General features: G+C 41.9%; 3 protein-coding genes across 4 annotated transcripts; 2 read left to right on the forward strand and 1 right to left on the reverse strand.

The window, feature by feature from the left end:
- Positions 1-1,677: 1,677 nt before the first annotated feature.
- RB195_016860 (uncharacterized protein) lies at positions 1,678-14,677 on the reverse strand (the record flags this gene model as incomplete). Of its 2 annotated transcripts, XM_064183594.1 has the most annotated exons (8): positions 1,678-1,766; positions 1,845-2,104; positions 2,702-3,100; positions 5,082-5,182; positions 9,028-9,058; positions 9,125-9,183; positions 12,536-12,643; positions 13,434-13,499. In XM_064183594.1, the coding sequence occupies 8 exons, from the start codon at positions 13,497-13,499 to the stop codon at positions 1,678-1,680; spliced, it is 1,113 nt and encodes a 370-aa protein (XP_064039475.1). The 2 variants fall into 2 exon arrangements, with proteins under 2 accessions (XP_064039475.1, XP_064039474.1); XM_064183593.1 differs by lacking the exon at positions 13,434-13,499 and adding an exon at positions 14,612-14,677 and having other exon boundaries at positions 1,678-2,104.
- On the forward strand, positions 14,643-16,267 carry RB195_016861 (uncharacterized protein; the record flags this gene model as incomplete). The annotated part of the gene is made up of 2 exons (XM_064183595.1): positions 14,643-14,799; positions 14,859-16,267. The coding sequence occupies 2 exons, from the start codon at positions 14,643-14,645 to the stop codon at positions 16,265-16,267; spliced, it is 1,566 nt and encodes a 521-aa protein (XP_064039476.1).
- RB195_016862 (uncharacterized protein) lies at positions 14,867-16,267 on the forward strand (the record flags this gene model as incomplete). Its single annotated transcript, XM_064183596.1, has 1 exon — positions 14,867-16,267. One exon carries the CDS (start codon positions 14,867-14,869, stop codon positions 16,265-16,267), a length of 1,401 nt encoding a protein of 466 aa, XP_064039477.1.
- Positions 16,268-16,526: the final 259 nt, after the last annotated feature.

The raw sequence follows: 16,526 nt of genomic DNA on the forward strand, positions 1-16,526 counted from the left end.
GTTGTTAAATAAAGACGATCAATACCAATCTTGGCTACAGCTCAAAGAAATCAATTGAAGCTATCCACTAGAATTTAATTTTTGTTTTTCAAAGTTTACTCTTCACCATATCATCTAAGCCAATGTCAGCATCACAAAAATTTTGAAGATCCGCCTATGGTCATCAATGAACGTTTTCATTCTTGTAGTATCCAAAACTGATGACAAATATAGCCACAGAATGAACGATATTTCTCTTCACATGTTTCCAATGTCCATTCCATTCCTCTTCCATTTTAAATTTCTCATGTCTTTTTCGCATGTCGTACAAATCCCACAAATCAGCTTCAGCCCCTTATCGGCTCGAATGAATGCATTTAAAAAATCTCACTTTAACTGCTCTGCACTTCATTTCAACTATTTGAAAAACCAAAAATGGATAAAATCTAACAATTCGCACTATCGCCTTACTGAGCAAGAAAAAATTCTCTATTTACAGGTTTATAAAGTTTTGGAAAAAAACTCTTCTTACTACTGTGTGAATTTTTCCCTTTCATAAAAAAACGCCACAAATTTCTCCACAACCCAATATTATCCACCCAGAAGGACTATGAAAATAACTTTGTGACTTAACAAACTATTGTTACGTTGATATTAGATCAAACCTGTAAATAAGGATGGTCATGAAATTTTAATCTTTTCCATTACATTTTGGGACTTAGGAGTGCATCAAACCCATTCGTTTAAAAACCTCAAGGCAACTGTTTCGTTCATTTTGCCGAAGACTATCGAATGTTAAAAGAAAACAGATCCTCTTGAGAACCTGAATTTGCGTGAAAATTTCCAACAGACCTTCCTGAAGTTTCACCAACGCTCTACACTTTATTTTCTACGTGAATGTTCCACCAAAGATGTTCTCGACCTTCAACGCTGCTTCAGAAGTTTCATTTTCTGTTTCTCTTTCACTCCGTGACAAATTGAGATAATAAGATAAAGAATAAAGTTGACATGACATGACTTGCGGTGGCTAGCCAATGTGTCGATTCAGTGTTTTTATCCTCCCAGACAAGTCTGGTACCAATTTGTCGACCCCGGAGAGATGGGAGGCTTGGTGAGCACCAGCGCCGATTCGAACCTCCGATCGATCGTACGGGAGCTAGAACCTCTAACCGCTACACTACACTTTCCTCTACTAAATTGAGAAGGGTCATCTGCAAAAATGACGACCTGACGTGATATGGGTTCCCCATGGAAAAGCTAGAGAGACGATTGGAGATTGCGTGATCAGGAGTGGTTCCGCTCATCTCTCCCTAATCGTAGTAAAAAAAGGCGTTTGTTTCTATGAGGTACGTAAAAACGCGCCAATTTGTACACGCTCAGGTTCCCTCAGCTGCCTTCTCAATGGTTTCTCTTTAAGCGGCAGTCGTGAGAACTCACTAGTTACGCTACGTAGTCAGATGTGGCACGTGCACAAGGACACAAGGAGGACCTATGCCACGCAAGATTTGTGGCATGCTGCCTTTGAGTGAATGTCCTGCATTTATTGATTTACTGCTTAGTTGTTGAAAATGTAAGTTGAAACAGCTAAAAATACCTCAGAAAATATGACACAAGTTTTATCTTCTACTTGACCACAAATGGTACAAAAAACATCTAAGTTTCCATCTACATTCAAAGTTGTTTTCAAATATAAAAATCCTATAAATGAACAAGCCCTCCAAATAATACTTCCTGTTTCTGCAGTGAATTTGGTGCCACTGGACCTTTTCTACGGTCAGGAGAAGAGCCTTGAGATTCAGATGATTCCCTCGACTTAGGTTTTTCCTTCTTTGCATCATACAGATGCAAGAGGTCTTTCACATTACCTTCCGATGGTGCTTTTTCAGTTTTCTTCTGAACTGGCTTCTTAGTTTTACTCGGTTTTTGCTTAGCCTTTACAGCGGGTTTCTTCGCACCAACACTCTTCTTACTACTAGTTCCGCTTTTTTCCGCTGATTTTTGCACACTTTCAACCTTCCTTCTCAACTGTTGTTTGCGCATTGTTCGGAATTTCTTCACAAGGAAAAAAGCTACAATTAGGCCTACCAACACCACGAGGCCCAACAACAACAAAAGGAAGATAGTCCTAAAAAAGGAAGATAAAAGTGCGAACAGTAGAGCTACATTTTTTGTTTCACCAATTTCATAAATACAATTTTTTCTCGATATCGTGTCTTTGGAGGCAGCATACCACGGATCTTAGGTGGTGCGGATTTCAGGTGGAGTATTCGTATACGTGGTCCTACGTTATGGAGACGGGAGTAGCTCCGCTCATCTTTCCCTGCATCACTGCAAACAGCCGCCTCCAGAATGCTCTTTGTACGACGCCATCTATTGCAACTGCTGCACTCTTGCGACGCCTCCGCCCCGCGATTCTTCGAAAATCAATTCGGACTGCCCCGATCGGCAGAAAGGGACGCTACGCGTGTAAGGGTGGCACGCTGCAATAGAGGGCATCGTACAAAACAACATTCAGGGGCCAGCTGCTTGCAGTGATTGAGGGTGAGATGAGCGGAACTACCCCCGTCTCCATAATCTACGATTCGTATACGGATACTGCACCTGAAATCCGTAACACCTCAGATTAGTGGTATGCTGCCTTTAAAGAAAGGATCTTACCAATCCTACGACTTCCTGATTCCTGATAGGGTTATGAGCAAGGAGAATAAAAATTATAACTAACATATCATCATCTTCTTTTTCTTTTTTCGTACTGGTAGTGCTGGTCATTTCGATCGAGGAAGGCAATGCTGCCGATGTTATAACTGTAGAGGGTGTAGTTGGTTCCGTTGTTGTTGATGATAATGACGTCGATGTTGTTATTGTTGTTGGAGTCGTCGTTGTTGTTGTTGGAGTTGTTGTTGTTGTTGTTGGAGTTGTTGTTGTTGTTGTTGTTGGTGTTGTTGTTGTCGTTGTTGTCGTTGTTGTTGGCGTTGTTGTTGTTGGTGTCGTAGTAGTAGTTGTTGTTGTTGGTGTCGTAGTAGTAGTAGTTGTTGTTGTTGTGGTAGTAGTAGTGGTACTAGTAGTAGTAGTGGTTGTTGTTGTTGGTGTTGTTGTTGTTGTTGTTGTTGTTGTTGTTGTGCTTAAAGAATACAACTTTACAAGCCACTGTTTAGTTTAAGCGTAAAAAACATAGGATTTTCAACCACATGTCAATATTTTAGTTCATCAACTCTCAGCTCATAATTCTGCATTTTACGTTATGTATGCATAATTTACCCGCCTGGACGTACCGCTAAGAATTCCGATAGTGCACGCTCCCCTCACAATGGAAATTAAAAGGAGTAGGAGATTTAACGACTAACAACGCTTTCTTCGTTTTTTTTAAATAAATTTAAACGTCAACAGAAGATTTCGTAGCTTTTTTCCTAAATTCACGTTTCTTCTAGACGTCGGTGCCACATTTCGAGATTAACTGAGAAACTGAGAATTTTACACCGTAACTGGATTTTACACCCTCATTCCTTCTATGCAGCTGTAATATGAAAACATAATCCAGAAGATGAGTTGTATCCAGTTTTCTCTGCCACATTAAATAACAGCGTATAACGGCATTGATGTGGCGGAGAACCAACAGTGAGTAAAGCTAGTAGATTTCGGAACTCAGCGTGGTTCCGCATATCCTTCCTTGATTGTAGTAAAAAAAACGGCGTGAGAGCCACTTTAGTTCCTACGAGGTACTTTAAAACGCGCCTCCATGTACACTTTCCGGTCCCTTCCGTCGCCTATCCATTGATTCCACGTGAGTAGACTGGTGAGAAGACATTACTGATCTCCAACCGCTCGCATAGTTCTGACGCTTTATTACTAAAATCATCGTAAAAAAAAAACGGCGCTCCATGATTCCGCAAGCCACTACCACAACACCACGCTTTCGTTATGGTTATCGCACTACGTCAAAATCGTGATACGCAGCTTTTAACACAGGACTATGCGCTAACATAAAATTATTTGAATATCATCACCTTACTAACAAAGATGAGGCTCCTATTTTCGATCGTATAAACTATTAGCTAGTATTTAAGCAGCTTCTGCATGTCAGTATTCAATTTTTAAAGGGAGCATACCACGGATTCAAGGTGGTGCCGATTTCAGGTGGAGTATCCGTATACGGGGTCGTAGATTATGGAGACGGAGGTAGTTCCGCTCATCTCTCCTTGCATCACTGCAAACAGCCACCTCCAGAATGCTGTTTTGTACGTGTTTTGTACAATAGACGTTATCTATTGTAACGCCCCACCCCTTGCGCCGCCTCCGTCCTGAGATTCGTCGAAAATCAATTCGAACTGGCTCGATAGGCAGTAAGGGACGTTACGAGTGCAAGCATGGCGCGCTGCAATAGAGGGTATCGTACAAAACAGCATTCAGAGGCCGGCTGTTTGCAGTGTTTCAAGGTGAGATGAGAGAAACCACTCCGGTCTCCATAACCTACGGCCCCGTATATGGATACTCCACTTGAAATCCGTACAACCCCAGATTCGTGGTATGCTGCCTTTAAAGAAATGATCTTACCAATCCTATGACGGCAGAGTAGGGCGAGAGTACACAAACGGAGGTGTACATGAGATAGCGAGATGCTACGCTTGCGCGCCAATCTGATGTTATTGGACCCGCCTCACTGGTGGAATTTCGTTACATACAAACATACATACATACGTACATATATACATGCACACGACAGAATAAGCCTGTTGTTATACAGTTTTTATGTTTTAGGTTTATGTTGTGAAGTTGCGAATTGAGAAAACTGCTGGAATCAGCGTAAAGTGTATTTCTACCTAGTTGCCGTAAAAACCGTCCGGACAATACGGTTTCGAGCGATCCGGCGCGCTATTTTCCATAACGAGTTCGAGTGGAGCGCGCCAGCCTTGTGCACGCGCCGCATCTTTTGGACCGTTTTTACGGCAACTAGGAAGAAAAGGACGGAATCACCCTCTCCCCCCTCCCTCCCCCCTGCTCTCCCTCCATTATCTAACATCCTGTATAAGAATGCTCCACCTGAAATCCGTACCACCTTAGATTTGTGGGGTAATGTCTTTAAATAGCGATTCACAACTGCTCACCTATTGAAGTCTCTTTGTCTTCGAATTATAGTGTCATTGAGTGCTCTATAATTTGCGAAAATGCCGACAAACGGGAAAGGAGGGGAGCACTCATGTACTATCTTAAAATAACGCATAATTACAGGTTAACAAAATTTAGCAAATAATATATTAAATTTTTCAGTTTAGAAGAAGAAGCGTAGTTTAGAAGTATGGAGACTAGGTCAACTCACTTTTGATATTGTTAGCAAGTTATGACTGGACATCCTTTGAATGTCGCTTCAAAAGCTTTTTTGCCCCCTGGGGATTCCATGTGCACTCATCAAAGTGTAAGCGAATCAGTTTTTCTCTTGTATGTCTTCAGACATAATCAGATAGCTATTCCATCTTTGATTGCACATTGTTTTATAAACTAAGGCGTTGTTTCGAAAGAAAGAGTTTAAAATATGCAAGTATCGCCAAACCCTTCAACGCATGAGAGCTCAGGTAACGGAGCCTGAAACTGTTCTCTTTCCTTGATACGTGACACACATTATTGTTGCGTTGCTGTATAATCGAGCGTAGGTTTGATACTCAGCGATGGCTGGCGCCATTTTCCGCGAAACGGCTTCCTTGAATTGTTTCTTTTCTTCTGTTTCTACATCTTTTTATATCAAATCCGTACACAGCCTCATAAAGGATGAAGAGTAAAGCTTCTGGCGTTAATCAATCCGTTTGGGATGCGCCTCCACGTTCAGTTCAATTCAGGATCGTTTGAGGTTTGCGAACGTGTAACTGGCCCGAACAATGACTTGCGGTGGCTAGCCGATGTGGTAAATCAGTGTTTTCATACTCCCAGACAAGTCTGGTACTAATTCATCGACCCCGGAGGGATGAAAGAATTGGTGAGCACCAGTGCGGACTCGAACCTCCGATCGATAGTGCAGCAAGCGGAACCTCTAACCGCTACACTACACACGCCCGCTAAGCTTCATAACTTCTCCTATTTCTAGAATAGTCAGTGAGCAGTCTAGTCCGCTTCCTTTCTCCGCAATCGGATTCCGTCACCAGCAACAACATCAGTGGCGGACACATTCCAGACTTCATTGACAATTGAAGTAGGAAGAGTTATGTTTGGACGTAATATGATAGCACGGCATAGATCATTTGCCACAGGTGGCCTATATACATGATTGGTAACACATTGTAAATTTGCGTTGCTTCTGCAAATATTGCTGTATTATTGGCGCACATGAGGTCGAACAATAGGAGTTCTTGATTAGGCTGGGACGTCTGGGAGCACACTCTCTTCTGGTCCAATTCCATCAATCAACCCCTTCTCATAGTTTCCATTACGGTTAGTCATCAGGTAACGGCATAGACCTGGGGAACGGTCAAGAGGTACCCGTATGATGTGCCGCCGCGTATCCACGAGGCTAATGAGCGTCGTTAATTGCACCGCGCGTCTCCTGATATCGTCATAATCGCTACAGTAACCTGACTGCTCCTCTTGTGCTACGTCTTCAAGATTTTCGCCGCGTCTACCGCTCTTACGACGATTTTTTGTCGCCGCACCTACAGCTCTTATGATGCGCTTTTAAAATCGAATGGAAAGGAAAGAACATGATATTAGATGTTGTTCGAAGGTCTACATAAAGTGTGCTTGTAAGTTAATATAAAAGAAGGAAAGAATGAAATAGGTTTGTATAAGTGATATGCCATTTAGAAATGCGAGTGAAAATGAAATTATCCTGTCTCGATTTGTTAGATGGGAAACACTCATTCATCTCTGGGAATGCAAGAGATGTTTCAAAAAATGTCCCACTGATCGGTGTTATGCTATCATTTTTACTTTTTTCTTCGCTTTCTAAGGATTTCTTTTTGCTCATCTAGCTGGGTAAAATTGACGTCCAACGATCAACGAGGCGCGAATAATGCCTCACAGACATACACTGTACCTAAAGGTATATCTCGAAGATACAAAGGTCTCTGTTCGCCACTAATATACCTAACCTGTCATATCGATTTTATACAGAGAATAGATAGAAATGAAGCGATAAAACGCTGTTGAAAGAAGTTTGAAGAACCATACAATTTCAAATTTCTATTATATAAAACTGTATAAAACGTACAAACATGTATTGAAATATTTGGCATGTGCTGTATATAAACATTATATCTATGTAAAATTTTGAAAAGGTAAAATGCAGAAAGGAGTTTAAAGAATGTATACAAAGTAATAAGCGCATAAATTTACTGTTATTATAGCTGCTGCAGTTGAAGTTGAACACGAATTCGCTGAATGGCATCGTGACAAACAAATACTTATGCACTGCTAGTTTATATCGAAGACATAGGGCATGAAATGTGTTAAATTATGAGATGTGTGGAAGTATATGCATGTTATTCTTTTCCCTGGAGCATCTTTTTGAGATAATTTCTACTTATGTAAAGTTACATTGGATAGAAGGATCTACTCCTTCTCTTTTATTCCCAATAATATGCGCTTAGTTTACTATATCCGTACATCAGAATTCGCTGCGGCAATTCGTTCTTCACTCCCTCTCCAAAATTCGCACTATCTACCGCTTCGTCGCGGCGCGAACGTCGCGCGCGGCGTTGATCAGAAAGCAATAGGTAGGCGGAGTGTAGGTGATCTCAGGCGGTCGTGGAGAATGTATAGCTGGTGGAGCGGCAGTCGTAATTACGCGGAGGAGTGCGGTGCTGAAGGGAGGACAGGAGCGGTCAGCCGGTTTTCACGGGTACCTCTTGTCCCGCACCCCATAGACCTTCCGCTTTCGGAATATGCCAATTCAATGATCGGATGCGAGAGCAGCATTGTCCGTTAGGTCTTCGCTATTGTATGCACTACATAGCTGAAGCAGCGATCAACCACCGGTGTGCTCTGTGGAAGGAAAATGCAGGTTGTCCAATTTAAAATGTATATACTGAACCATCATTCGACCTTAATCGCTCTATAGCGCCAAATGTTGACTTAGGAGCACAGAACAGAAAGTAGCATTGAAGTTATGTCGACGCCTAGGAGCGACTAAATGTGTTCCCCGCCCCCAAAAATGTGTGAAACTACCCTTTGACGATATGATGCGTCTTACGCAACTACGTTCCTCGTATGATCAGCATAGAGCTGGATTATCCAGCGAAGGACTGAGAGGACGACCGACACACCGATAGCTCGGTACGACTCACACTGACATGAAGCTGACGCGCAACTCGATCAAGCATATCAAAGTTTGTAATCACATGAATCACTTCGACAAAATTTTAAAAATGTCGATCTCAGCATCTATGAATCGTTTTTCCAGAGGGTTATATCAACAATTTGATGTGCTTCCAAAAAATTATGGCTGTCTTGTCATTCGTTCCAATTCCCAGTAGATTTTTAGAGAACTTTCGCTATAAAGTTCATTTCGAGCAGTATATTTCTGCCAGAGCCATGCTGCTAACTTGTATACAGTCAGAGTGGTAATCGTCGGTTTTTTTTATTTCCATCATCTTTAATCTTCTCCACAGGTAGAAAACGATTTGTCTCAAGGGACCACCATATAATTCCCATGACTATGGTTTCTTTCCATTTTCAACGCGTATATAGTATATGTATGCTTATTCTGGAGATTATTTATAATAGTCTGATGTAGAGATGTTTAGCCCTTTTTTAGATTTCAGCAAAAAAAACTAATTTTAGACACCTCTTTTAGAAGCGTTTAATCCTAGAACTGACTAAGTTTTAATGATGAAATAGGAAAAGAATATGTGCAATCAAGAAAGAAAACGGAGTACTGTGTACTTCAGTTCCCCTTCAACCAAGTAAATTTCTAGCAATCTTAGTCAATCTTTTAACTCTTGCCTGACAAAAGAAAAAGCATATGAACTGTACAAAGTCGGTTACTAAAAAAGGAGAGCTTTAGACAATTTGATGTGGAAGAACATGGAATGTAAACTGAAAAAAAAAGAATACGAGAGAACTAACTAAATTAAGGAGTGGAAACATCTGTTGAAAGCTAAAATATTGAAAATGGGTGTAGTGCATAACTCCAAGAATCCATATTGATTCATTAAATTCATACCGCAGTACTCCTTTTAGAGGACTGGGTGTGAATATCTTATAGAGGACGTAGGTTCGGTTCTGAAAACATAATTTTGACAAAACGTTGCCAGAAGCGCCTATTTATAAATGGGATTCACTGAAGACATTTTGTTTTCTTTTTAATTTTTCAATTTTGTTAACAAAATTCTTTGTTTTGCACAAAACTTTATGTAAACTTTTAGAGTGCATTACTTCACCTTTAACTATAAATAGATGTAATTTCTTCGTAGATGATTTTTTTTGCGAAATGTGTTTTTCTGATCTGTTTACTTAAAAATTCGTTTCCCTGTAGACAAACATGGATTAATGTTTGCGTGCAGACACAATGGAACACGCATAGACAAAATATAACTATTATACTGGCTCACGAAACAGAAATATCGGCAAGGAACACGATGGAGGCGTTTTGGATTTTTAAAAGAAACCCTTCAATGAATAATAGAAATGAATGCTTGTCGATAACGAATGAGTTCTTGCCACTTGTAACGCTCTGTGACCTATAACCGCCTGATATTCTGTATGTAGATCAAATCATCTATATCGTCACTGGTGATCTACACGCAGTAATACTCATTCGCTGGTACACTGAGTGACAAGTGCTTGTAACCAGCCGCGCCACATCCGGTGGAGCAACACGTAAGACCACCATTTTCAATGTAGATGGGTTCCTGTTTTCACTACCCTGAATCATTATCGAAACACTGACCCAGGGTAGTGTGGCACTTGACCGGACAAACGTAGCATTGCTCCAGTCATCCTCTACTTAGGCCTCTGAAGACGGCGAAAAAGCCGAAACGTCAGGCAAATAAATGGTTCCATCCAAAAACCTTGCAGGCACACTACCACAAAAAAAAACATAGACAGAATATGTCGAGGTTTCAAGACAAGAGAACATTCGAACTACTATCAACACGGTCTGCTAGTCGACTACGCTCATTGAAAACATCGATTTCAGCGATTCTTTGACTTTTATAAACACTCTTCCCAGATTTAATGAAATCGGATCTTGTTTTCTATTTTAGCTTATTTTAGCATTCGACCAACATTTCTATAACAATCATGTAAAACGGGCTTCTTCCTATGAATGTATAAGCATATTTTCACTTAAAGGCATCACCCCACGAATCTGAGGTGGCACGGATTTCAGGTGGAGTATTCGTATACGGGATAGCAGATTGTGGAGAGGGATTGAGTGTGGGACGATTCCATCCATTCCTTCCCAACTGCCGTAAAAAACGGCGATGCGGCGCCGCACAGGGCTGGCGCGCTCCAATCGAACTCCTTGTAGAAAAAAGTGCGCCGGAACGCTCGAAACCGTATCTTTCGGGCCGTTTTCTACGGCAATTAGGAGGAAATGAGCGAAATCACCCTCCTTCCCATAATCTACGACTCCGTATACGAATACTCCACCCGAAATCCGTACCACTCCAGATTCGTGGGGTGATGTTTTTAACGCTTTTCTAAAAGGTAGAAAGCTAAAATTTTTAATTTGGAATTCGTTGAGGGTAAAGAACACGACGGTAACATTTCATTCCATCTCCGTATTTCTCATCTCCGAAAGTCACAGAATCAAGTGCAGAGGTATAACTTGAAGACGGTACAATAGTATAAAAAAAGCAAAACTGTAAAGGTCATAGAAATTCAGTGGTTGCGATTACATAGGTGTTAAGAGCTAAAAAAGAAGGACAAAAATTTTTCCCTCACTCTGTTCTCTTAACCCAAAAAAAATTGTCCTAAAGAGGAGGTTGAGACTTTGGAACTTTATTACGTTGGTAACAAAACGTGCGAAACGCAGCAATAACGGCATTTCACGTTAACAAATGAAAAGGAAGAGATCCCCCTAACAGATAAAATAACAGGTCGTTAAAAATCTTCACGACATGTCTAAATATCTTTTGGACCACACAAATGTGTAAAGTATACTGGTGTCTCAGCTGTTGAGATCAGACGAGAACAAACGCTTTTTTGGAAAAGTAGCGCTGTTGTCCACAGCGAAATGCAGTCACTGCGCTGACATCCAAGAAAATAGGGCTCACTGTGATCGCGATCATATATTAATTACAATTTATGTATATACAATGTGTATGTAATGGCCTCAAAAATTCGAAGTTAGCAAAAACTGCAGCGCATTAAAATTTCAAACAACTAAACTGGAAGTAGAAATCAAACACAAAAGTCGAAGAGGGATATTGATCATCTGATCTAAATTTGTTGTGCATCACACAAAATCAGTGAAACCTAGTGCAGAATAATCGTACAAACAGCTTACTGTAGGTCCACACACAGCAAATTGTGACCATCTCTCAGTCTGAGCATATTCCACAGTAGACTAAAGCCTTAGAAAAAATGGCCACCTTACAATTCATTTGAAAATTGTTACTATCGTCTCACATAAGTTCCTATCCGAGTAACGAAGTATGTGTTGGCTTCATTCTTTAAGCGCTAGACATATACAGGAGTGATATACTTCTTTCTATAATATATAATTTTTGAAAGTTGGACGAGTTCACAAAAGATTTGCCAGTTGCTTTTGAAGTCATGTTTATGCTTCTAAAAGGGAGCGACAGCCGTTAATGATCTTAATGAAGAGTTTACTGGGTCTTCCTTATTCTAAATATCTTTAACTTTTTTCTATGACTTTTTTAAAATTCATGTATAAATTACAGTCATATTGCAGTTGCAGTTATGAGAGCCGTACAATAGTTTAACTATTTTTGAATTTTCAACAAATTTTCAAAAATTTTGGATGGAAATGAAAGGTGGATGGAGGTGAAGGTTTTTAAGATTGAGCTTGATAAACATAAGTTCTCACTTCCGACAAGTGACCGAGCTATTTTAAAACTCGAAAATTAGATAAAATGAAAAAAAATCATGTAGACGCTACAAATTTTAGAGGGGAAGATAGAATAGAAAGGACATTCAAAAAGTGGTCTTAAGCAACATACCTAAGGCTACCTAAGCTGGTTTATTTGGGTTAGAGCCACTAAATGGGGCTAGATGATTTAGTAATTCTGTTAGTTAACGTGAATACTTCAGGTTAATGACACTAATGTTTGTAGCAATTGAGCTTCAGGCGCACACCTTCGCTGTTCGTGTTTGCCGTCTCCGTGACTTTAGCGTGATTTTCACATGTAGAGCACCTTGTTAGTCTTTCAGACAAGGGCTTAAAAAATTACGACGAATTTTTACCCACGAAAAAACAATCGATGAATTAAGGTGATCATTCTAATCAACGTAATTGCGAAATGGACCAACCTTGTTTAGTGGCTCAGCCCTCATAAAATATGTTTAGTTAGGCATTACGACAACTTTTTGGTTCCTCTCCTGCTAACCCTCTTTTCGCCACTTCAGATCCTTCTTGTTCATGATATTGCTTAATAAACATACTCACTTTGAGTGCGTCTATCCTGGGAAATTCGTTCACAAATGTAAAAGTGTTGGAAACGTATGAGCAGTTGTCTATTTCTACATGAATACAAATATATACTCCGTTTGGATCCTGCAATTCAATCGCTGTATGTAAATCATTTATTACTCAATCCCAAATTTCTCAACAAAGAAAAACAAAAGTTTCGTATCAACAACCGTTTCATCATCACTCCTGGTGCAGTCTATAACATTTATCCGTTCGTATCTCTTTGGGTAAATAAAAGTAGATGGAATTATTAATGAAAAGAAAATTATGCGAGTTTGAAGAATGCTCTGTAGCAATGAATGTGTTTTAGGTTCTAGGTGGTTGAAAATGGCACAATATTTGTACCGCCTCCGACTGATCATTAATTAATACTCTGGTTTAATACGATGCAAAATACAGGTAAACGTCGGTAAATGTGGTGAACGCAATGTTTAGGGCGCTATCAAAGTTTGCAGAAGACGCGGAGTCACGCGATCGAATCTCCACAAACTAGTGATTATCGACTGAAAGCTGCCACGTCATGGCGTTTTATTAAAGGCATCACCCCACGAATCTGGGGTGGTACAAGTTTCCAGCGGGTATTGGCTATACGGGGTCGTAGATTGGGGGAGAGGGAGATTCCGTTCATCTTTCCCTGACTGCCGTAAAAAACGGTACGAAGTGTGCTGCTTCTAACGTTCCAAGGCGCTGGCGTTTTCTACGAAGAGTTGTGTTGGAGCGCGCCATGGTTGTGCACGCGCCGCATCGTACGACTTATAAGCATAACCTATCTGAAACCCGTACCACCCCAGATTCTTAAAGTGATGCTTTTAATAACTGTTTGTTGTTGCTTACTACGGGTAATTCATAAATTACTATCAGGTTGAAAACTAACTACACTTTGCAACATTTCATTTCTGGTTGAGCCGTTGGAAATCTCTTCATTCCCAGATTGAATCATTGGCAAATGCGAGAGTAATTGATGTAGGGCACCCATTTCTCATCTCCAGTTACCATGCAGTCCACTCAGTCAGATCTACAGATCTATCGCGGGAATTGAGCGTCAGAGCATCCAATTGGCGTATCTCCATACGAATATACGTCGATGAAGATGGTCCTCCTTGCTTGCACTGGAAGCACTTAAGCCAGAAAACAAGTTGTCTGACGAGGATCTTGTTTGACGGATTCTTCTAGACGATCTTCATTGAAGATGGATGGGCATCTGGTATGAGGTTCATCTTTTCTTTCTGAAATTTCCAGGCTTGAAGAGATAAGATCATCTATGAACCGTCAAGTGAGAAATCGTTCAGTCCCCCTCAGCAGATTGATTCCCATTGCTACTTCTCTCCCTGACAACTCCACACGAAACTCGAAAAGAATTATTGATATCAGCCCTTCACGAGGTAGAGTAATAGCACCGCAATAGGCAGCTATCAAGGGAAATATGCAGAACTTAGAGCAAATCAATAACCTATGGTATTTGGCTCAACCACGGATCTCCCTCACTAGAGGGATCACAGCCGGTTAGTCGCGAGGCTATGTGGCGCGTCCCCGGATGGCGGATAGGGGGTTAATCGCGGACCAAAAGCGACCTTGTGCTTGCCCAGAGACGCGGGTGGATTCAGGAAATGGACTCTTGTTTCTGCCTCTTTGTGGACTTTTGTTCTCTTTCTCTCTCTTTATGGACTCTTGTTTCTGCCTCTTGTTTTCCCCTGGACTCCCTCTTTTCTGCTGACTGACATCCTTGTATTCCGCACGTCGGTCCGGCCAAAAGCCTGCAATCAAGTGACTGGGAGGTGCAAGGGAGGCTGTTTGGAGTCGCCTCCAACAAATAAGCTCCACATGTCCACTCCGGGAAGATGGAAGCTCTCCCAAAAACTCATGGGACTAGAGGCTTTCAACCTGCCCATGGGTTTTAAAATGTTTTTGCATGTCACAGTAATAGGAAAGAGTCTCCTGATTCCAAAGGAAAGCCTGTTACGGTAGCGCCAGGAAGGACGGGGTTGCGACAGTCATATAGGCTACCGAAACGGAAAAGGACTAGGATGAAGATCTGTACTTATATGCACGTACGCTTGCATCGGAAGCGGCCATCGAAGATCTGATGATGCAAGCCAAGAAGATCAAATACGACGTCATAGGACTGATCAAGACGAGACGACGTCACCCTCTCTACGCCGTATATGAGACTGGAGAAGAATTGTTCTTAGGAACATGCGACAGTAGAGGTGTTGGCGGAGTTGGCGTCCTCCTCAACACGAGTACGGCAAAGAACATTGACTCTTTTGAACAACTTACGACCCGAGTCGGACGTCTGCAGATGAGAACATGTGGTCCAACACCAGCTTGACTATCTTCGTCGCTTACGCTCCAACATCAAGCTACGAAGAAGAAGAAGTTGAAGCTTTCTATATGGACCTGGAAAAGTTCTACCGAGAAGATCATGCCTTCTACAAGGTCATAATTGGCGATTTCAACACCAAAGTTAGCCCAAGAAGAAAACCTGAGGAACTTCACATCGGGACCCACGGCTTACAATGGAATGACCAGGGGGAGAGGCTCTCCGAGTTCATCATGACGACTAAGACCATCCATGGGAACTCGCAATTCCAGAATCCCTCCTCTCTACGCTGGACGTGGGAGTCACGCGGTGGAGGGTTCCGTAATGAAATAGACCACGTCATCGTCAATAAAAGATTCTGCCTGACGGACGTCGCTGTTGTGCCAAAGTTCTATACGAGATTGGACAACATCGACGAGGAATATAACTGGCTCGTTGAACACCTTCACAACTGCGCGAAGAAGGCTGAGAGTTTTAAAACCACCAAGAGACGCCTGTCTCTTGAAACTCTTGAGCTGATACACCAGCGTGGAGCAGCACGAGCCGCAGGGAACCAAGAACTCACGTGCGAGCTCGCGAGGCTTTGCAGAGAGGCGATAACGGAAGACCTTAAAGAGAGAAGAGCAGAAGTGCTGGCGGCTGAAACTGCAGAGGCGGGGAAAAGCATCCGCTATGCCCGTCGAGACTTCGCCAGTCGCAAGACGAGGATGACTGCTCTCCGGAACCCAAAGGGAACAGCCATTGCATCGAGAAGGGGGATGGAGAAAATCATCTACGACTTCTACTCTGATCTCTTCGACAGCCATGTCCACTTGCCTCCTCACCATCTGAGGGAAGATGGACAAGTCATTCCAGAGGTTCTCCCGTCCGAAATACGACATGCTATAATGTCGGTAAGAAATCGTACGGCACCCGGCAGATTATTTTCCGACAGAATAAGACCAGAACACCTGAAGAGCCTTCCGCCAGTACTCATCAACACCCTGGCGAGGCTCTTTACACGTTATCTGTCGGAATGCAAGGTTCCTAAACAGTGGAAGACCAGCAAGACCGTGTTGTTGTATAAAAAGGGAGATCCACATGACATCGGCAACTATCGCCCAATCTGCCTACTGTCCGTCATCTACAAGCTCTTTACAAGAGTAATCCTTAATAGGATTGAAAGAGTCTTGGATGAAGGACAGCCATGCGAGCAAGCAGGGTTTCGAAAAGGATTCAGCACGATTGACCACATTCACACTGTTTCGAAACTCATCGAGGTATCACGAGAGTACAAGATGCCGCTCTGTCTCACCTTCATCGACTTAAAGAAGGTTTTCGACTCGGTTGAGACGGAAGCCTTGGACAACCAAGGCGTCCCTACTCAGTACATAAAGGTACTTAGATAGTTGTTCAGCAACTTCACGACCGGAATTTCGCCATTCTACAAGAATATCATCATTGAAGTGAAGAGGGGGTCCGACAGGGTGATACAATCTCACCCAAAATATTCACAGCCACCCTCGAGAACGCAATGCGAAAGTTGGAATGGTACGACATAGGAGTGAAGGTTGATGTTCGGCAGCTACACCATTTGCGCTTTGCTGATGACATGGTACTGATAACACTTGGCATCAGCCAAGCGGAACGAATGCTGACCGAATTCGA

The sequence above is a fragment of the Necator americanus genome, chromosome II, assembly GCF_031761385.1.
Source record: "Necator americanus strain Aroian chromosome II, whole genome shotgun sequence".
Lineage (NCBI taxonomy): Eukaryota > Metazoa > Nematoda > Chromadorea > Rhabditida > Ancylostomatidae > Necator > Necator americanus.